The sequence below is a fragment of the Electrophorus electricus genome, chromosome 2, assembly GCF_041902795.1.
Source record: "Electrophorus electricus isolate QZ-2024a chromosome 2, ASM4190279v1, whole genome shotgun sequence".
Classification (NCBI taxonomy): domain Eukaryota; kingdom Metazoa; phylum Chordata; class Actinopteri; order Gymnotiformes; family Gymnotidae; genus Electrophorus; species Electrophorus electricus.
The window spans coordinates 3,242,501-3,262,500 of NC_137498.1; the positions used below are offsets into that span (position 1 = coordinate 3,242,501).

Genomic DNA, 20,000 nt, shown 5'->3' on the forward strand with positions numbered 1-20,000 from the left:
TCATGTGTGTGTGTGTGTGTGTGTGTGTGTGTGTGTGTGTGTGTGTAGCTGCGCTGCAGAGTGTGTTCCCACAGTCAGACTTGGCCTCCTTCATGTGTGTGTGTGTGTGTGTGTGTGTGTGTTTGTGTGTAGCTGCGCTGCAGAGTGTGTTCCCACAGTCAGACTTGGCCTCCTTCATGTCTCTGCCAAAACAGAACAAAGAGCAGCAGCTAAACAAACTCAGCGCCGTCGTCACCGGAATCCGTCTCTTCAACAAGGACGGCGAACACGGGGGACAGGACATAGACGACCGTGAGTGACCCCGTGTGTGTGTGGAAGGGCAGAGTGAAAGTTTGCCGTTGTTATTATGAAATAAATGATGCCTTTCCCTGGCATGAACTTGCGCAAAACCGCAGTTGCTCACTAGCACCCCCTGCTGGACAAAACCTCACCGAGCTGCCCCGTTTGGTGCGGCATAGCACACCAGCTCAGACACACCCAATAAGCCTGATCATTCACTGGAGAGCTTAAGGCGCATGACCAGGGAAATGCAATACACATTCTTTACTTGAGAGAAACATTTTATCAGCCAATCTCACCCTGTTAACCCCTGCAGTGCCTGGCGTGCTGAACGACGCTCTGCCCACCATCAGCAGAGACATAGAGGCAGAGCTGAAAGGGACCCAGCAGTTAGCCTGGCAGTACACCGCCCTGCTGGAGAGCCTGTCCGGACCCGACGCCGACCGCGCGGTTCGCCCCGACCTGCTCAGAGAGGCTCTGTACAACGTGCGGCAACATGAAGCCTTCCTCAAACTCCTACTGGTAGTGGAAAATAAATCTATTACTCAGCTCAACACAGAATATGAATTTAGCTGACGCTTTTATCCAAAGCAACTTACAATTATTACTGAGTTCCACTTGAGCAACAGTGCTCAACAGTGGCAGCTTGGCAGTGGGGGGTTTGAACCAGCAACCTTCCGATTACAAGTCAAGTACCTTTTAACTGCTGTGATAATCTAAGCCGCACACAGAGGAGAAACGAGGTGTTTTGTGCCATAACTGCACCAGTAGATGCTGCGGGTACTCAGGCCCCGGCGCCTTGACGGGGGTCGGAGGTCGCGTTTGACCGATTCCTAAGCGGCTTGGTCTCTGTGCACCCCGTCAGGCTGACGTCACCCTGTGCGCGACTCAGGTGGAGGCTTTACAGACAGCGCTCGCGGCGAGGATGAGGCTGCTGAAGACCACCGTCCACTCCAAGTCTGCCGTGCCAACCTCCCAAGTGTTCGTGAGTTCCGCGTTTCCTCTCCCGACGTCTGCCGCCTTGCGTCGCTGAAAAAAGGAAGACAAAATGCAAACGGAAACTCGATATTTGAGTGCATTATGCGCAACGTGTACTGCCAGACCTTACTGGTGCAGTTATGACTGTGTTTGCTAAGTGGCGTCTATGCGGTACGGTTGCACTTCAAGTCCGTTTATCAAAATCATATCCGCCTCTGCAATCCTTTCCGTCAGCCTCATTTCACGGTGCTGGCCAATCTGTGGGCGGAGCTACAGGAAGAGCTGCTGCTACTGAGCATGCTCAGTGGCCTGGCTTCGAGCCTGAGGCCTTTCCTATCAGCCCAGCCCAGCGAGCTCGAGCGGCTTCTGCAGGGGGTCGTGGTCAAAACGGATCTGGAACGAGCTGAGGAGAGCGCAGGTATGACCAGGCCAGCTCGGGGTGGGGGTGGGCACGCGGATGTAGGAATTCACGGAAAATTCTTTTTGCACGTGCGGAGCAGTTCGGGAGTACTGAACAGTGACCCCCTAGTGTTCGTCTCAGGCTTTACAGCCTGAGGTGGATAAGAAAAACGCTCCATCATGAGACCTGCCTTATTTCAAGTCTTGAATCATTTCTCTTTTGTCTCTCTGTCTGTCTGTCTGTCTGCCTGCCTGCCTGTCAGGGGAGCGGGTCGATCCGGACGAGATGAAGTCCTGCGAGTGGCTTCTGCCCGAGACCACGGCGAACTTCGACAAGCTCCCCCTGCAGTACAGGGGCATGTGCGGACACGCACTCATAGCAAGAGATGGCACGCTGCTGCCAGGTTCATACACTGACGCGTGGTCTCCATTACAGAGGTCGCCCCCTGCCCCCCGGTCACCCACTAGTCGTGTGTTTCTGAGGGCTATAACAGAGGGAGGGAGACCCCCCCAACCCTAGCCTGCATGTTTCTGAGGTTGTGTGTTCCTGCTCGCTTTAGGTAACCCCCGTATCGGCGTCCTAAAACACAAGGAGAAGTTCTACTGCTTCTCTTCCAAACAGGCCGCCCTCCAGTTCGCCTCGGCAGCCGACGAGTGCGTGGAGCTGGTGGCCGAGCAGGTGACGAGATCTCCCGAGTTGATCCAGCTCCTCCGAATGCACCGGCACTTTTCAAGTGTCTCGACGTACGCTCAGGTGACCCCAATAACCCAGGGCGCAGCGCGTCACGACGGCATCGGGGCGTAGCCGTAGTGACCGGTGCGTGTGTGTGTGTTCAGATGCAGTCCGGCGAGACTCTGCTGGTGAAGCCCATCTCCAGAAGCGACAGTAGCACGCAGACGGACACGCACCTCCTGGAGTGCAACGTGGTGAAGTCGTACGAGTGGAACGAGTGGGAGCTACGCAGGCAGGCCATCAGACTGGTGACCTGCTCTTATCTGTAGCGCACACGTAAAAATGGCGGGAAAGACTACAGTGACGTACATACCGTCTCCAGAGGTCCAGAAACATCTCGGTTCCCTGGAAACTCTGTGTACTTCACTATAATGTAAAATATTTCTACATCTTTTACTGCAGTACACTGCAGTTACTCACCTGGAACCTTCTTCTGATTTATTATATGTATTTATGTCTGTGTGTGCCAAAAGCTTTAGAGATCTTTTTTTTATTTAGAATTCAAAACGGTCGCTGTTGTAGCCATTTAGCAATCTAGGGAAGAACGGCTTCAGAACCAGAGGGTGTAAGCCAGGAACTGTTGTTGGGTCGCGCCCTTCTCCCAGGCGAACCTACGCAGGAAAGTGACCCGTTCGATGCAGACGGACCTGAGCCACATGAGGAGGGCCAACAGCACCCAGACGTATCCCCCCAAAGACACGGGGACCCAGACGAAAAGAGAGGGCCAAAGTAACGTCCCCCGCCCTCTGATCTACCTGGCTGGGCTGAGAGGAAAGGATGGCACCAGCACACGCGTGACCAAGGTCGATTTAACCCGAGCTGCGGACCAGTAGCTGCCATGTCCAGTTTAACGTAGCCGTCCTTCGGCCAGTCACGGAGGTCCTTTCTGTCTTTGGGTTAAACGATTGGTCAGTGTGGATTATACATTAAAAATCATTTCACTGCAGGATTCATTTCCGTGAGCGATGTCTGTCTTTCTTTTACATTGGTGTAATTATTGACATATGGGGACCACACCAGGCAACCACACCTGGGTGTCCAAGCCTGAATATAAGGGTCTTCAGAAGCAACACACCTGGGTCTTCAAACCTGAACGTAAGGGCCTTCAGAAGCAACTCACCTGGGTCTCCAACCCTGGTCCATCAGGTGGGAAACGTGTGCTCTGAGCAGCGAACCAATGTGCCGGCTTTCCATAGCAACCACTTTTACGTTCCAGATGTTTTAAGTGCTGAGCTTCTGTTGTGTGTGTGTGTGGGGGGGGGTTTACTCATCTTGTCAATTATTTTGTGTTTAATAAAAACAAAACACACTTTGCAGTTGCTTGAATTTATTGTTGTCTAACAACACAAATGGTGAATTAACAAACCGCAGAATCAGACCGGCTTAGATTGTATTCTGTGTATTCTAGACCTCGAAAAGGGTTTCTTCTGTTTGTGTTCGTGAATGCCCGCGGCCAAAGGAGGAGATAAGAACCCCAGGCTAAATGGTGATGCTATTATTCATGTTCTGAGGACTCATGTACGTGTATGGAAGCTCCAGTGTCTTGTTCCTGGTCTCTATTTTCTTCTCAATCTGAAGGAGATCCGTCTGGAACTGCTGGATCTGCTTCTGGGGTATCTCCTCGCTGAAATGGACCTCGGGGTAATTCCCAAGGGCATACTGAAAATGCACAACACAGTACTTTTCAGATTTCATTTTGCGATTGCTAACGAGTGCTCATATTTCCCCGTGTACTGCTGCAAGACGTGCCTGATGCGTACTTTGAACCCTGACAGCATTAAGTTTGTGTTTTATCAGGGAAGTCTTACAATTTCTCCAAAATTACTGGCAGGACAAGGATCAACAAATGATCACGTAGGTGCACATGTAGACGTAAGAGTTTAAAGTGAACTTAAGTGTCTCCCAAACTTTAACTTTGTATTATTTTACATGCAACACTATATCCTGAGGCATATGGATCCTGGTACATGGCACTAAGTTGTGCACTACGGTATCTGGAAAATCTTGTAAATCTACTTGTAAGTCTTCTTTCATATTCATGTATTCTCCACATTGTTACAGGTAAAAATAACATTTATGATTTGGGACCGTATTTATATTTGCGTTAAATATTTTCAATGATATATATTTTGTAATATATATATAATATTTTATATTATGATGATCAATATTTTCCTACAAAAAGTTTTCAAACTAATAATCCTTGAAAAAAAAAAAATCTTAAAGCGGAAATATCTTAAAAAGTGGGCTTTTCACCTCTGGAGCTGTATTTATATTTAGCCAGATTGGTGGAACTAAGGTTTTCTGCAACACCAAAGGATTTGACATGTATTGCCGTGTCCTGAGGCGTCTGGACTCACGCGATCACAGGTGTCGTGACACAGCAGGTAGACAATGGCCATCGTGTTCACCGTGCTGCTGACGCTGGGCAGGGTGTCAGAAACGGTGTGCTCCGTGGCAAGCCCCTTACGCCTGGGGGGGGCTTGCTGGAGAGAACTGGGGAAGTTGGGCATCCACCCTCCGTAGTCGAACTGAAAGCCCGGAGGCGTCGTCAGGTCCGGCAGCGTTAAGATCACGTTTAGGCAAAGAAAGCGAAAAAAAAAACAAAAAACATTTCCGTACCTGGCCGTTGTTCACTGCGGCGTGTTGGGCGGACACTGTGAAGATCACCATGGTGACAAACTTCACCAGCTCCTCCACGGTGCTGAAAGACTTTGGAAATCCTGATGGTGGGATGGGTGGATGGACAGATGGAGAGGTTTTAGACAGGAATGAGAATTTTGGAGAAAGAGGGAAAAAATCTAGGAAGAATATCATACCAGCGTGTGGGTTTTCCAGGAATCCACTTTGGAATATGGAGGTGAGCCATGCTTGAAGCTCGATGTCAGTCTGGACATCAGAGTCGGTGTAGTAATACGACAGTATGCCGTTCACAAACCTAGTGGGGGGGGGGGAGATGTTTTTTTTCTCTGTCAGTTCAAAGTTGTGAAAAACAACTAGGAAAAAAAGATCCTTTAATGATGAGCATGTGAGCACATTCTGGAGCAATAGCAAGTTTACAGATTATGGCTTTACTGTAGGTCCCAGACTTCCAGATTTATGGATCATGGCTCTAATGTAGACTTGTTCCTTAAACCCGTACTTGAAAATGATCTTCCACAGCTCCAGGCCATCATCCCTGTAGTAGAAGTTGGGAATCTTTTCCAGGCCTCGCTCCTTGATGTCATCCGGCAGACAGAGGGAGCTGTACGTCAGGGATAAGACGGCCCTTTGCAGGAATTCCATCATGGAGTCGTTGCCTATAGCAGTGAACTGTACAGGAACGAGGGATCCGCATTTTAGCAAAGTGACTTCGCATTCTTGCAAAGCGCTATTAAGACGATATTATATCCGCAATTATTAATAATATCTGTGCTAATGTCTGTGATATCTGGATTGAGACGCAAGTATAACGATGCGTATCGTTGATCCGAAATGTCCTCAAAGCGAAGATTGCGTACCTTTGGAAAATAACCGTACGACGAGATCAGCGTCTTCCTGGCCATGATGTTGATCTGGAGCGTGAACCGAGTGTGGGGTAACAGAAGCTGGAAAAGGAAGACAGACAGGGACAAACTCGTCATCACCGGGAGCCCGGAGGGCAATAACGTGTGCCGTTAGGTACGCCTACACCTATAGCTGCACCTGACGTGCTGATAGCTAGCTAGGGGACAACTCTGCATCTGTACTAACAACTTGGGATGCGTTCAACAATCAAGGTTAAGACTTGATGGTGGTTTAGGACTAGAAATGATCCAAAACTCTGGATCATTATATATCAGTGTTTAATGTTCATATGTGGTTACCGACTTGGCGTAGCATTTGTTTGTCTGATTGCCACCCATTTTCCGACATCGCTTGCATTCTCCATCTGTCCTGAGAGAAACTGAGGATGGAAGAATACCTGTTCTGTTCTGGATGCTTCATCTCAGGGCCCAGGTCCCTACACGTGAACTACGCACACCGGCGTTTCACAGACATGAATCGAACCGCGATGCATAAACTCCAGACGTCATCATACGAGAACTTTTAGAACAACGAGAAGACGAACGAAACAACACAGAAGAACAAAAGTGGCCGGGGGAGGGGGGTCGGTTGGGGGTGCCACCTTGAACAGCGGATGCGCTGCAGGCAAGTCTCGCATGGTGGCCACGGTGAAGATCTCGGCCAGCAGGTGAGTGCGCAGCAGATGGAAGTTCAGCTCGTGTTCGTTGAACTCGGCGTTGCGCACGAACATCTTCGCCAGCAGCCAGTCGTGCTCCGAGTCCGAGGGAAGGAAGATGGGGTTCTCTGGGCCCGCCTCCTGGAACAGCTGTGCGGGGGAGGACTCATTCTCACATACGGCACGGATGACTTTTAGATATGGGTAGGGTGTGTTTACACGCTGGATAGCCATGTGCAGCGATGTGTGCTGTGGGTTGCCTTACCTGGATAGCGATGGGCACCAGTGTTTCCTGTGGAGTACTGAAGAGCAGGCAGAGCGGGGCAGCCAGATACTGCTGCTTCTTGCAGATCAGGTTTCCATCCAGGCCACGGAGTCTCTCATAGTCACACAGGAAGACATTTCCCTTCTGATTCAATCCAAGAGGATGAATCACACCGATTAATTCGATCCAAAGGACAAAAACGTTCGGGTTAGTTTCAAAGCTCTGAAAGGCGCCTGTGGATATAAGAGTGTTGTGGAAACATAACTGTTGAATGTTTTTACCTCCATCTCCTGCTCTAACGTGCTGCCCATTGGCAGAAAGCTAGACACCATGTCACTGGTGACAGGGAAGTTGTCAGGCAGTTTGGAGCAACGCTTGATCATCATGGGGTTCAGACCATTCAGGAACTGGTACCCAAAGAATTCATCCCTCTTCCAGTTCTTCTGCACGTATTCTGCCAAAAAAAAAGGGACAAATTAGATAAGAATATAAGAGCTAGAGAACAACAGTGGGACAGAACTCACCTAAAATGTCTGTCTTCCTGCAGACGAGCGTGTCCAGCTCACTGAGGCTGCTCCACGAGAACTTGAGAGGGCAGCGCAGGTTTATCTTCATAAAACTGGGAACAGAAAACATCATGTTGCGTGAAAGCAGGAAGCAGCAGCCTCGGGGGAGGGTGGAATTGTGGCGCCCCGAAACCCTGAAGTCCCCATGCGCACTCACGCCACAGCCGAGGAGAACACGAACTCTTTGTCCTTGGTGAAGGAGAACCTGACCTCGGGCGGCAGGTTGCACGGAAACTCGGCGTGCACGGTGTGAGGTATGCCATCAGCGTATATGCTCCACCTGTACGCGTGCACACGCACATGCACACACACGCACAGGCTCACTGAATGTGTTGGGATTTTGAGCAAAAGACATCTACCTCTTAATGATACAGATTCAGGGGACGTCTAACCCTCCTCTAGTAAGCACACTGAACTCTTGTTGCTTTGTACTTTGCAATGCACATTAATGTGTGTATTTATTGGTAAAATTGCGTTTTCATTCGTTCTAACTGTATCTACACGTGTGCTTCAAGTGATGCACCATCGTACTCGCACAATAACAGTGATCCTCATGTCTGCACGGCTTAACTGGTCTGGTGGTTCCTCAGGTTACCGACAAAGTGTTACCGAGTCGCCTGCTTCTTGTGTTTCTCTGATACGCGTCTGCAGAAAGATAAATGTAAACACATACAGATTTTCCGTACTCACTTGAAGAGCTGGCGGCGCGCCTTAAGACTCTCTTGTCTGTGTGCCAGGAGTTCAGGACTGGTCTCCTTGTGTCGCAACGTAGCTACACAGATCACATAAAGCGCATGAACAGCAAAATCTAGTGAAATATATCCTGGTTCCAAATAAAAGTAAATGATGTAAAAAAAAAAATATATATATAATTTTTTTAAATGCAAGTATATGTTAATTCTCACATTAGTAGTTATGTCTCACATGTTCAAGTACAGAAGCATAAATGTCTGAGGTTCATACAACACTCTTGAAACAAACAGGCTGCACGTTTACCAACCTACTGAGTCCCTGAGCACCACCCTTTCGGAGCCCAGCCAGCGGTGGCATGGGAAAAGAAGCTCCTCCCCTTTGGGCGTGGTTACCATAACTTCGGCGCAGAACCACTCGTTCAAACCAATCATCCGTGCCTTAGATTCCAGCTCGACCAATAGGAGAGTGCCGAGATTTGCCGTGCAGGACACAGTGAAGCTGAGCTTCTGTTGGGACGTGACGGTTTACTTTCGTTTAGTTATAGACATTAACAGTTTAAACATTACAATCAGCTGATGTAAAAATCAGTGTACATGTTGAGAGAGTTCTAAACACAAATGTAAACAAGGAATTCACTTTACAGCATTTAATAAATGTCAACAAAAACAAAACAAAACAAAAACAAAATTATCAGCAGGTCGGTAAGAGTCTTGTAGTCTTAATGGTACTAGATAAGTTTAATTAATTGGTAATTGCTTCCAATTAGTTGTAAGTCTCAACTCTCAACTCCAAGTCAGCTCTCTTACAGGATGTGACATAAGGAGAACAGCAGGAGGCGCTCACCGATCCGGGCCAGAAGCCCGTGGGCGCTTTGAGACGTTGCTGGCCACTGTTACACTCCGTGCCAATCAACTTGATGTAGATTTTATTGAAGGTTCCAGCTTGAAGAATTTCGCCAGTTACAACTTGAATATTATAGTCGTTCATGTTTACCCTGAATTTAAAGATAAATCAGAAAAAAAAATGCATCCATATGTACTTCTTGCCACTTTCAAAAGATGTCAAGTTGTTTTTGTTCTTTTAGAACTAAAGGTCTGAGTGACCGTGTATTTTTTTCAAACCTCTGCATCTGTTAGCACACAAACTTATCCCTAAATGGCACACACATATCCCATGCACAATGAAATAAAAATAATGTCATTGAAAGCGGCACAGAACTGTTTTACTGGCTGCGTTACTGTAGTTCATCGTCGGTACGCACCTGGCGTGGGAGAGTGGGCTATAGATAGCTTGTTCTGCAAACCTTGCTCCTCGTCGTGTGGGTCAGCGAGGTCGACTGCAGCACACACTACAAGCCTTCCGTTTTTGTACTCACGGTCATGTGACCAAACATCACACATGTCAAGACGGGTGTGTATGTGGCATCAGGCTGTAGCGGTTAGAGTGACTTTGTTGAATTTGAAGATGGGAAAAAACAAAACTTTAGACTAAAGGAACCTACATGTGAATATGCGACATTAGACCCAAAGTAATAGATTGGAAATAGATTTATCTGTAATAAATTTGCTTTATTACTATCTTTTATCATATTCCACATAAAGAGAATCTCAAGTCTCCTTGTTTCATCTTAGAAAATGCCTGTTGCTTGATGCCAGTCCTGTCAGATCGTGGGTGTTTTGAAATGATTGAAAGAGTCTTTTTAAAAATCTTTTTAGACACTGAGTTTTATCTTCTAGTCTACAGTAAGTCCTGTATATTCTTTTAATTCTACTTTTGATCTGTCATGTGCATTACAAATATGTCTGCGCTTTGAATGATTTATGAATTATCGATTTAAGATTTATGGATGAATAATTTTTCCCTGTATGAACGCGTATAGGTCGTATGCAGCAGATAAGCAGATGGTGAACTCTTTCATTTCACAATATTTAATTGTTAATTTCACAACTCTTTAAAGTGGTGACATGTGCAGATTGAATCAAAGGAGGAAAAAAAACAAAACAGAAAAAGGAGAAGAGAAGGTTGCGCAGTAACAACCCGCGTCCACAGGCCGTAAAAAGAAACAAGAATTGCGCAACATGGGTACACTTCTACAGGTACAATAAAAAAGTCCATTTTTTTAATGTCTTCCCCCCACGAAATAACAGGTAATGTAAGGTCAGAGAAGTTACATCAGAAAAACCCTCAGTACACACACAGATATTACTTTAAAAAAAAAAAGCAGATTATGAATTAGCCAATTAGCTGTCTTTATATAGCCCTCAGACCAATCATCTGGCCAACTAAACTGTTGCTATTGGTAACCATTGTTATGTAAGAAGTTCTGATCATTTTAGCAGTAGTTAGTGTTTGACTATAAATGGAAAATGTATGGTCACAAAGATTTAGGTGTAAAGTTATTGATTTCTGTATAGTAAATACGACATAATGTGCAGGTAAGTGACCATTTTTAAGATTAAACACAGAAATATTTTGTGGAAATATTTTTTTAGACAAAGATTTGCAGTAAAACATGTCTTAAGAGCTTCAAGACTTGTGGCACTGTCGTAGAAGGCCACCTTGTGAGTTTATGAAATATGTGCCCCGGCTAGATCTGCCCCTGCTAAATCTGCCCCACAGATCTATGAGCCCCTGCTAAATCTGCCCCACAGATCTATATTCCATATTGTAGCTCATGTTTTCTAATGTAGACAGAACATTAAAAAGAATTAACTGGGTCGTCTTACTTTACAGCTTGTGGGTAGGTAGGCACCCGACGTACCCGAACACACACACACACACACACACACACATCATATGTTCCCTTTAAACATGGTGCTGTCAAAAAATGTTGACGTGGCCGTTTTTGGATTATCTGCCTTGCTAGATCTGCCCCACTCAACTGTTGTAGTACCTCGGAAACATGGCAAACTCAGCCATGAAGCAACATACCATGTAAGCTCACAGAGCAGGGTCACGGAGCGGGGAAGTGCAGGACACACACACACACACACACACACACCCACACACACACATCCTCCGTTGCATCACTCATCATACACTTATTGTCCAAAATGTCCCACGTAGACAGAGCGCCAGCGTGTAACTTCTGTTTGAGAATGTGAGAGGACTATTTTTTTGTTCTGAGCGAGGCGTAGCAGAGGCATGGTCTTCTAATGAGACACCTATGAGACAGTTATGTACATACATCTTGCACGGATGCATCTGGCCTCGAGAGACACTGCACTGTGCGGTCATGTTGACCGTTTGACCTTTGAACAGTAAGTCCCGAATTTGAAACGAACCGCGATGCCTGGGAACCGGTGCGGTTCTTCGCACAACTCGTGTTTACAAAGGTGTTTGTTTAAGGCGATCAACTTGCAAATGCTAAAAGCCACGTGATTTTTTTTTAAAAAGCTTCAAAGCTGATAAAAAGCAGTGCGATCACAGCCAAAACTGAAAGGCGTGAGAGGCAGTGTGGTGTCTCACTGCGATTGGACATAAGACTGCACGCTTATGGAGCAACCTTGGCACAAAAACAGAGACACTGGGACAAGCACATGAGATGGACCCTTAATAAGATCTTCAAGACATCAGTATTAAGTAGTACCGCTCCCCCGCACACATCAGTATTAAGTAGTACCGCTCCCCCGCACACATCAGTATTAAGTAGTACCGCTCCCCCGCACACATCTGTATTAAGTAGTACCGCTCCCCCGCACACATCAGTATTAAGTAGTACTGCTCCCCCGCACTCCCCTGTGAAGTTTGAGGCAGTGAAGACATTAGGAGGCTCTATAGCATAGTAATAATAATAATAATAATAATAATACTTTACATATAATTGCATGTGTTGTGTTTGAATGGTGTACACCCCAGTGATCAGTCCAAGCAAATTTGACGATACTGGTGTTGGTGCATCACAGTCGTACGTGAGCAACACTTTCAGTTCAGCTGGCACTGTGGTCCAGGAGCAAGCAGCCTTCTCACAAGACCGCCGTGGACCTGTTCAGACAGGGAGAAGTACTCCGAAGAAATTAGGAGGAGGAAATAAACAAGCCCAAAGAAAGGTTTCGGTTCTTGATTTCAGTTATCGTTGGTTGGGGAGACATTATTAATTTACCAATTACTTTCCCAAACACGTTGCTAAAAGTTACATGGGTTTTTAAAATGTTGTTATGTTTTTACGTTACACGCATGTAGTGACTGCGTACCTGATCAACAGCACCCCAGTATTGTCTTGCTGTTTGAGCCTTTTTGGCATCTCCTTCAAACATCTTGTGTGTGTGTGTGTGTGTGTGTGTGTGTATGTGTGTGTGTGTGTGTGTGTGTGTGTGTGTGGCTTACAGCTTTATTATATCAAAGAGGATCAAATGTGAGTTTTGGCCTGGAGGTGCTGGCGGATAATATAAAAATATATTCGATATATAAAATATATGTCTATTTCACTAACAAAATGAAATGTGGGGTAGTGGAGGGGTATGTGTGTAATATAAATACATAACATTAAAAAATGACCTTCTGGCAATGTGTTTGGGAAGAGCCTTGGGTAAATGAATGACTTTGCCCAATTAGATACATGAAGTTAAAATTCTCAGATTTTCCTAACTCCTAATTATCTGCTCCACCGGTTTCTTTTATACGTGCATGTGCGTTTTTACGTTTAAAAATAAAAAGAAAGAAAAAATAGTTTTTCTTTGTTTTTTGAAATTCAAAATATTTGTCGGTTAGAAACGGGCCAAACAGAACACGCTTTATTAGAGCACAGAACACACACTATTAGAAATATTCTTTAATTACAAACCCCTTGTACAATCAACCCGGCATACTGTTAGGAGTCCGTAGCTCTGTTTTAGCCATCCTTTCCGCTCTGTATATCCTGTCAGTGCCTGGCGATTCCTCAGAACTCTGTGTGGAAAACGGCATTGTCATGACGACTGACTGGGCGTGGCAGGGTATGTGTGTGAGGGTCTGAAGAAGGAAAATGGCCAAACAGGGCAGCAGGGGCTCCTGGGAAAGAACAGCCAGGTAAGGACAGCAAGCACAAGCACACGAACAGAACAGAATAGAACAGAATAGAGTAGAACAGAATAGAATAGAACAGATCAGAGTAGAACAGAATAGAGTAGAACAGAATAGAGTAGAACAGATCAGAATAGAACAGAATAGAGTAGAACAGAATAGAATAGATCAGAATAGGACAGATCAGAATAGAACAGAATAGAGTAGAACAGAATAGAATAGAACAGAATAGAGTAGAACAGATAAGAGTAGAACAGATAAGAATAGAACAGAATAGAACAGATCAGAATAGAACAGAATAGAGTAGAACACAATAGAATAGAACAGATCAGAATAGAACAGAATAGAACAGATCAGAATAGAACAGAATAGAGTAGAACAGAATAGAATAGAACAGATCAGAATAGAACAGATCAGAATAGAACAGACTAGAACAGAATAGAGTAGAACAGAATAGAGTACAACAGAATAGAATAGAACAGATCAGAATAGAACAGAATAGAGTAGAACAGAATTGAATAGAACAGAATAGAGTAGAACAGAATAGAATAGAACAGATCAGAATAGAACAGAATAGAGTAGAACAGAATAGAATAGATCAGAATAGAACAGAATAGAATAGAACAGATCAGAATAGAACAGAATAGAGTAGAACAGAATAGAATAGATCAGAATAGAACAGAATAGAGTAGAACAGAATAGAGTAGAACAGAATAGAATAGAACAGATCAGAATAGAACAGAATAGAGTAGAACAGAATGGAATAGAACACTCAACATCTTTTCTTTTGCTCTTTCTGTCATACAGGAGTGGAGGCATTGTTTACATGGCTACCGCAGAGGGGCGGGGCTTCCAGCCTGAATGCAGGTCCTCGATTGGTGTATCATGACATCATTTGGCTTGAGCTCTTATACATACTGTTGGCATGGCACCCATTGTCCTAGTCATGTGACCCCCTACACGTCTTCCATTTCAGACCATCTTGTGAAATTGATCATGAACAATGATGAATAATTAATAATGAAAAAAAAGTGTGTCTGTTGCAGGGTCCTATTAGAAATGCTACTTACACTGAAGATCATATTCCTTTTGTGCTGTGATCGTTTAAGCCGCAGAATTAACTCGCAGAATAATTGCTGTAATTAACCATTAAACATTGAACCCAAATAGCACAACATAAACAAATAAAACCTGTGTTGTTCTACAGTCTGAACGTCTGCGTTACAGACGTTGGCTTCTGTGTGCCGCCTTCTTCAATGACAGGTCCTGACATCTCCGCGTACTACCCGAGTGTATTACTTTGTTCACCCTTTCACTCTCACACTCGCACTCTCTCTCGTAAAGTTCTCACAGGAGCTGAGCTGACCTGAGGTCTGTCTGCAGCGCTAAGACGTGCTGGTGTTCCGTTGCCATGGAAGTGTGCTCAGACGTCGCCTGGTTCAGGCGTGTTAAGAGAAGTGTTTTCCCAGAGCTTTCGTGAGGGTGTAGAAATTCGCATAAGTGTGTTGGAGAACTGCCGTCATAGTGCGAAGCGGAAAGCGATTGTTTAAAAAAAAAATTCTGGTGACTTTGTTTAAAGACGCAGTTAGAAAAGTGACGCTTTTGACGCTTTGCTCTGAGCGTTCGCTTTTGGTGTGTAAAGTTTCCAGCCAAAACTGCAATGGAGCGTCAGGTGTAGTTTTGAATAAACGTTATATCATCACATTTCAAATGACAGAAGATCTCACGGCTGAAGCCACTGTCAACCTGTGCCACAGTTCCTCAGTTGATAGCGTACGGAGCTGCAGTGTGTGTGCGTGTGTGTGTGTGTGTGTGTGTGTGTGTGTGTGTGTGTGTGTGTGTATCCTCTAAAAACAAAACATTACATCTTTTGGAGTATTTCTCATTAAATTAATCACTAAGTGTGCAGCCCAGGCATATAACATAGCAAATATCTTAACGTATGTATGTTTGCGGACAGTGAATCTGAGAAAGAAGCAAAAATCCGAAGCTTTAATTCTGAGCATATCTGACATCCGAGCCGTGGGAAGATTTCCTTTTAACATGGCTGGCACTTTTTTTTTGCTGTTGGAGTAAATTTCAAGTGAGCTTTTGATCACATTGCGGTTACACCACGCATCTAGTAGCTCTGGTGCACCCGGCGACAAAATCTGTTGCCACGTCCGTCGAAATGTCAGCCACTGGGTGTGCAGCTCGGGGTTGGAGGAGGAGCTCGCCAAACGTTTTCAGTTGCACACAAGTTCTGGCCTCTTCTCTGTTAAAGTATCCACAGGAAACGGCTCGTCTGCCCCACACGGGACTGCTGAGCTCAGCAGAACTACAGGAAACCACGTCTGAGCTCAGTATAACTTGGACTCTCCAAGCCTGACGCATACACTGTAACTGCTAAACAAATAATTACAGTTTAAACACTCCGGCGAAGACCACAGGAGGAAGAGTTTCAAAACATAAAGGCTCACAACAGCCAAGTGGTGACAGATTTTATTTTATTTTCTATCTCACTTGCATCACATTAGCACATGAGCTCATATGAATCCTAAACTGCAGTTGTCTGCATGCACTCAGTCTTTTTAAAATTAACTGCGACTTTTGCATCAATGCGAAAAAAAAGATTTTTTGCTACGACTAGCACACACCAGTTTTTGGGAAGAGTTGTGTAGACGTCTGAGGCGAAGTTCGGAAACATTGCGAACAAACGTGTCAGAATTCCAGGACGGCGTATCGCGGAAAGTCACCTCGGTCCGGAGCTGAGGGGCCGAACGTGGCGGAACGAAGTCCGAAGGTCAGAGGGGAAGCGCCTGTTCATAGAGCTGGAGATCGAGGCGAACTCTGACCTCTCCCGTCGGGACCTCGTGGAGCAGCAGCCGTTGCACCAACGGCCCGTGTCGGTCCTGCTCCTTCTTTATGGTCGCCACGGGAACCTCGGTGCGGCCGAGAAAGTCTGGAAACAGAGCATGCGCACGCATTGGAATCGAACGGCACATGTCGTAAAGTTCGCTGACCTGATTTGTGAGGACCGGCAGCGCTATTGCCGGGACGACGCAGGTCCGCTTGCCGTCAGGGGAGAACCGGTCCCGTTCAAAGACCGTGAGGCACAGGACGTCCTGGTACACGTCCTTGATGAAGAAGTGACAACTGAAGTTCCACTTGGGGTTGACGGCGTGTCTGTGAGGCCGAGAGGTGTAGCACTGGGCGCCCATGGACAACTCGCAGTAGGGAGCACTCTTCCCTACGACAGGAGACAACACAGCCACGACTTAATGATGCGTGTGTGTGTGTGTGTGTGTGTGTGTGTGTGAGCGTGTGAGCATGTGTGTGTGTGCTTGTTTGTGTGTGTGTGTGTGTGTGTGTGTGTGAGCGTGTGAGCATGTGTGTGTGTGCTTGTTTGTGTGTGTGTGTGTGTGAGCGTGTGAGCATGTGTGTGTGTGCTTGTTTGTGTGTGTGTGTGTGTGTGTGTGAGCGTGTGAGCATGTGTGTGTGTGCTTGTTTGTGTGTGTGTGTGTGTGAGCGTGTGAGCATGTGTGTGTGTGCTTGTTTGTGTGTGTGTGTGTGTGAGCGTGTGAGCATGTGTGTGTGTGCTTGTTTGTGTGTGTGTGTGTGTGTGTGTGTGTGTGTGTGTGTTGCGTTCCTCTAACCGTTAGGCTTGCAGGGTTTCAGCTCCATGGCTTCCTGTACTGTTACTAACAAACGTCCAATTCCACTTGTTTTCTGCGACCGAGCTGAAACACGCACACACACACACGCACACACACACACCCACACACACACATCCTCCGTTGCATCACTCATCATACACTTATTGTCCAAAATGTCCCACGTAGACAGAGCGCCAGCGTGTAACTTCTGTTTGAGAATGTGAGAGGACTATTTTTTTGTTCTGAGCGAGGCGTAGCAGAGGCATGGTCTTCTAATGAGACACCTATGAGACAGTTATGTACATACATCTTGCACGGATGCATCTGGCCTCGAGAGACACTGCACTGTGCGGTCATGTTGACCGTTTGACCTTTGAACAGTAAGTCCCGAATTTGAAACGAACCGCGATGCCTGGGAACCGGTGCGGTTCTTCGCACAACTCGTGTTTACAAAGGTGTTTGTTTAAGGCGATCAACTTGCAAATGCTAAAAGCCACGTGATTTTTTTTTAAAAAGCTTCAAAGCTGATAAAAAGCAGTGCGATCACAGCCAAAACTGAAAGGCGTGAGAGGCAGTGTGGTGTCTCACTGCGATTGGACATAAGACTGCACGCTTATGGAGCAACCTTGGCACAAAAACAGAGACACTGGGACAAGCACATGAGATGGACCCTTAATAAGATCTTCAAGACATCAGTATTAAGTAGTACCGCTCCCCCGCACACATCTGTATTAAGTAGTACCGCTCCCCCGCACACATCAGTATTAAGTAGTACCGCTCCCCCGCACACATCAGTATTAAGTAGTACTGCTACCCCACACTCCCCTGTGAAGTTTGAGGCAGTGAAGACATTAGGAGGCTCTATAGCATAGTAATAATAATAATAATAATAATAATAATAATAATAATAATAATAATAATAATAATACTTTACATATAATTGCATGTGTTGTGTTTGAATGGTGTACACCCCAGTGATCAGTCCAAGCAAATTTGACGATACTGGTGTTGGTGCATCACAGTCGTACGTGAGCAACACTTTCAGTTCAGCTGGCACTGTGGTCCAGGAGCAAGCAACCTTCTCACAAGACCGCCGTGGACCTGTTCAGACAGGGAGAAGTACTCCAAAGAAATTAGGAGGAGGAAATAAACAAGCCCAAAGAAAGGTTTCGGTTCTTGATTTCAGTTATCGTTGGTTTGGGAGACATTATTAATTTACCAATTACTTTCCCAAACACGTTGCTAAAAGTTACATGGGTTTTTAAAATGTTGTTATGTTTTTACGTTACACGCATGTAGTGACTGCGTACCTGATCAACAGCACCCCAGTATTGTCTTGCTGTTTGAGCCTTTTTGGCATCTCCTTCAAACATCTTGTGTGTGTGTGTGTGTGTGTATGTGTGTGTGTGTGTGTGTGTGTGTGTGTGTGGCTTACAGCTTTATTATATCAAAGAGGATCAAATGTGAGTTTTGGCCTGGAGGTGCTGGCGGATAATATAAAAATATATTCGATATATAAAATATATGTCTATTTCACTAACAAAATGAAATGTGGGGTAGTGGAGGGGTATGTGTGTAATATAAATACATAACATTAAAAAATGACCTTCTGGCAATGTGTTTGGGAAGAGCCTTGGGTAAATGAATGACTTTGTCCAATTAGATACATGAAGTTAAAATTCTCAGATTTTCCTAACTCCTAATTATCTGCTCCACCGGTTTCTTTTATACGTGCATGTGCGTTTTTACGTTTAAAAATAAAAAGAAAGAAAAAATAGTTTTTCTTTGTTTTTTGAAATTCAAAATATTTGTCGGTTAGAAACGGGCCAAACAGAACACGCTTTATTAGAGCACAGAACACACACTATTAGAAATATTCTTTAATTACAAACCCCTTGTACAATCAACCCGGCATACTGTTAGGAGTCCGTAGGTCTGTTTTAGCCATCCTTTCCGCTCTGTATATCCTGTCAGTGCCTGGCGATTCCTCAGAACTCTGTGTGGAAAACGGCATTGTCATGACGACTGACTGGGCGTGGCAGGGTATGTGTGTGAGGGTCTGAAGAAGGAAAATGGCCAAACAGGGCAGCAGGGACTCCTGGGAAAGAACAGCCAGGTAAGGACAGCAAGCACAAGCACACGAACAGAACAGAATAGAACAGAATAGAGTAGAACAGGACCGAATAGAACAGAATAGAGTAGAACAGAATAGAATAGAACAGATCCGAGTAGAACAGAATAGAGTAGAACAGAATAGAGTAGAACAGATCAGAATAGAACAGAATAGAGTAGAATAGAATAGAATAGAATAGATCAGAATAGGACAGATCAGAATAGAACAGAATAGAGTAGAACAGAATAGAATAGAACAGAATAGAACAGAATAGAGTAAAACAGATAAGAGTAGAACAGATAAGAATAGAACAGAATAGAACAGATCAGAATAGAACAGAATAGAGTAGAACACAATAGAATAGAACAGATCAGAATAGAACAGAATAGAACAGATCAGAATAGAACAGAATAGAGTAGAACAGAATAGAATAGAACAGATCAGAATAGAACAGAATACAACAGAATAGAGTAGAACAGAATAGAGTAGAACAGAATAGAATAGAACAGAATAGAGTAGAACAGAATGGAATAGAACAGAATAGAGTAGAACAGAATAGAATAGAACAGATCAGAATAGAACAGAATAGAGTAGAACAGAATAGAATAGATCAGAATAGAATAGAACAGATCAGAATAGAACAGAATAGAGTAGAATAGAATAGAATAGATCAGAATAGAACAGAATAGAGTAGAACAGAATAGAGTAGAACAGAATAGAATAGAACAGATCAGAATAGAACAGAATAGAGTAGAACAGAATGGAATAGAACACTCAACATCTTTTCTTTTGCTCTTTCTGTCATACAGGAGTGGAGGCATTGTTTACATGGCTACCGCAGAGGGGCGGGGCTTCCAGCCTGAATGCAGGTCCTCGATTGGTGTATCATGACATCATTTGGCTTGAGCTCTTATACATACTGTTGGCATGGCACCCATTGTCCTAGTCATGTGACCCCCTACACATCTTCCATTTCAGACCATCTTGTGAAATTGATCATGAACAATGATGAATAATTAATAATGAAAAAAAAGTGTGTCTGTTGCAGGGTCCTATTAGAAATGCTACTTACACTGAAGATCATATTCCTTTTGTGCTGTGATCGTTTAAGCCGCAGAATTAACTCGCAGAATAATT

General features: G+C 44.9%; 3 protein-coding genes and 1 long non-coding RNA gene across 10 annotated transcripts in view; 2 read left to right on the forward strand and 2 right to left on the reverse strand.

Annotated features, from left to right (window-relative positions):
• cfap206 (cilia and flagella associated protein 206) overlaps positions 1–3,699 on the forward strand; it is a 6,868-nt gene extending 3,169 nt beyond the window's left edge. For 2 of the 6 annotated variants that reach the window (XM_081695393.1, XM_081695394.1), the window contains exons 5-12: positions 49–291; positions 596–801; positions 1,145–1,264; positions 1,492–1,675; positions 1,920–2,060; positions 2,217–2,410; positions 2,494–2,637; positions 2,995–3,699. In XM_081695393.1, coding sequence (XP_081551519.1) covers positions 49–291; positions 596–801; positions 1,145–1,264; positions 1,492–1,675; positions 1,920–2,060; positions 2,217–2,410; positions 2,494–2,637; positions 2,995–3,222 — 1,460 coding nt within the window. In that variant the 3' untranslated portion in view covers positions 3,223–3,699. Of the gene's footprint in view, positions 1–48; positions 292–595; positions 802–1,144; positions 1,265–1,491; positions 1,676–1,919; positions 2,193–2,216; positions 2,411–2,493 lie in introns of those variants that run through there. The other 4 variants (XR_014116130.1, XM_027031037.3, XM_081695395.1 and 1 more) reach the window with 4 other exon arrangements.
• LOC113590746 (hydroperoxide isomerase ALOXE3) lies at positions 3,700–9,480 on the reverse strand. Of its 2 annotated transcripts, XM_027031046.3 has the most exons (15): positions 9,376–9,480; positions 8,958–9,108; positions 8,422–8,620; positions 8,112–8,193; positions 7,579–7,701; positions 7,380–7,474; positions 7,137–7,309; positions 6,856–6,999; positions 6,537–6,740; positions 5,890–5,976; positions 5,532–5,701; positions 5,209–5,327; positions 5,012–5,112; positions 4,750–4,920; positions 3,700–4,048 (listed from the first exon to the last, which is right to left on the reverse strand). In XM_027031046.3, exons 2-15 carry the CDS (start codon positions 9,099–9,101, stop codon positions 3,869–3,871), a joined length of 1,992 nt encoding a protein of 663 aa, XP_026886847.2. In that variant the 5' UTR covers positions 9,102–9,108; positions 9,376–9,480; the 3' UTR covers positions 3,700–3,868. The 2 variants fall into 2 exon arrangements, with proteins under 2 accessions (XP_026886847.2, XP_081551517.1); XM_081695391.1 differs by lacking the exon at positions 4,750–4,920.
• Positions 9,481–10,475: 995 nt separating this feature from the next.
• LOC145659961 (uncharacterized) lies at positions 10,476–14,187 on the forward strand. The gene is made up of 4 exons (XR_014126155.1): positions 10,476–10,549; positions 11,973–12,163; positions 12,980–13,121; positions 13,923–14,187. It is a non-coding gene; the product is annotated as an uncharacterized LOC145659961 (long non-coding RNA).
• Positions 14,188–15,582: 1,395 nt separating this feature from the next.
• Positions 15,583–20,000, reverse strand: part of LOC118241889 (intersectin-2-like) — a 6,084-nt gene continuing 1,666 nt past the window's right edge. The window contains exons 2-4 of the mRNA XM_035529322.2: positions 16,751–16,834; positions 16,171–16,344; positions 15,583–16,056 (exon numbers count right to left, since the gene is read on the reverse strand). Coding sequence (XP_035385215.2) covers positions 15,899–16,056; positions 16,171–16,344; positions 16,751–16,778 — 360 coding nt within the window. The 5' untranslated portion in view covers positions 16,779–16,834 and the 3' untranslated portion in view covers positions 15,583–15,898. The remainder of the gene's footprint in view (positions 16,057–16,170; positions 16,345–16,750; positions 16,835–20,000) is intronic.

What these genes read in the sequence shown, in the direction of transcription:
- LOC113590746 (XM_027031046.3), bottom strand. Translation starts at nt 9,101, where the DNA reads ATGAACGACTATAATATTCAAGTTGTAACTGGCGAAATTCTTCAAGCT. An exon ending in CAGGAAGACAGACATTTTAG is followed by an intron (nt 7,310 to 7,379) that starts GTGAGTTCTGTC and finishes TTTTTTTGGCAG; the next exon opens with AATACGTGCAGAAGAACTGG. An exon ending in GTCACGACACCTGTGATCGC is followed by an intron (nt 4,049 to 4,749) that starts GTGAGTCCAGAC and finishes GTGCATTTTCAG; the next exon opens with TATGCCCTTGGGAATTACCC.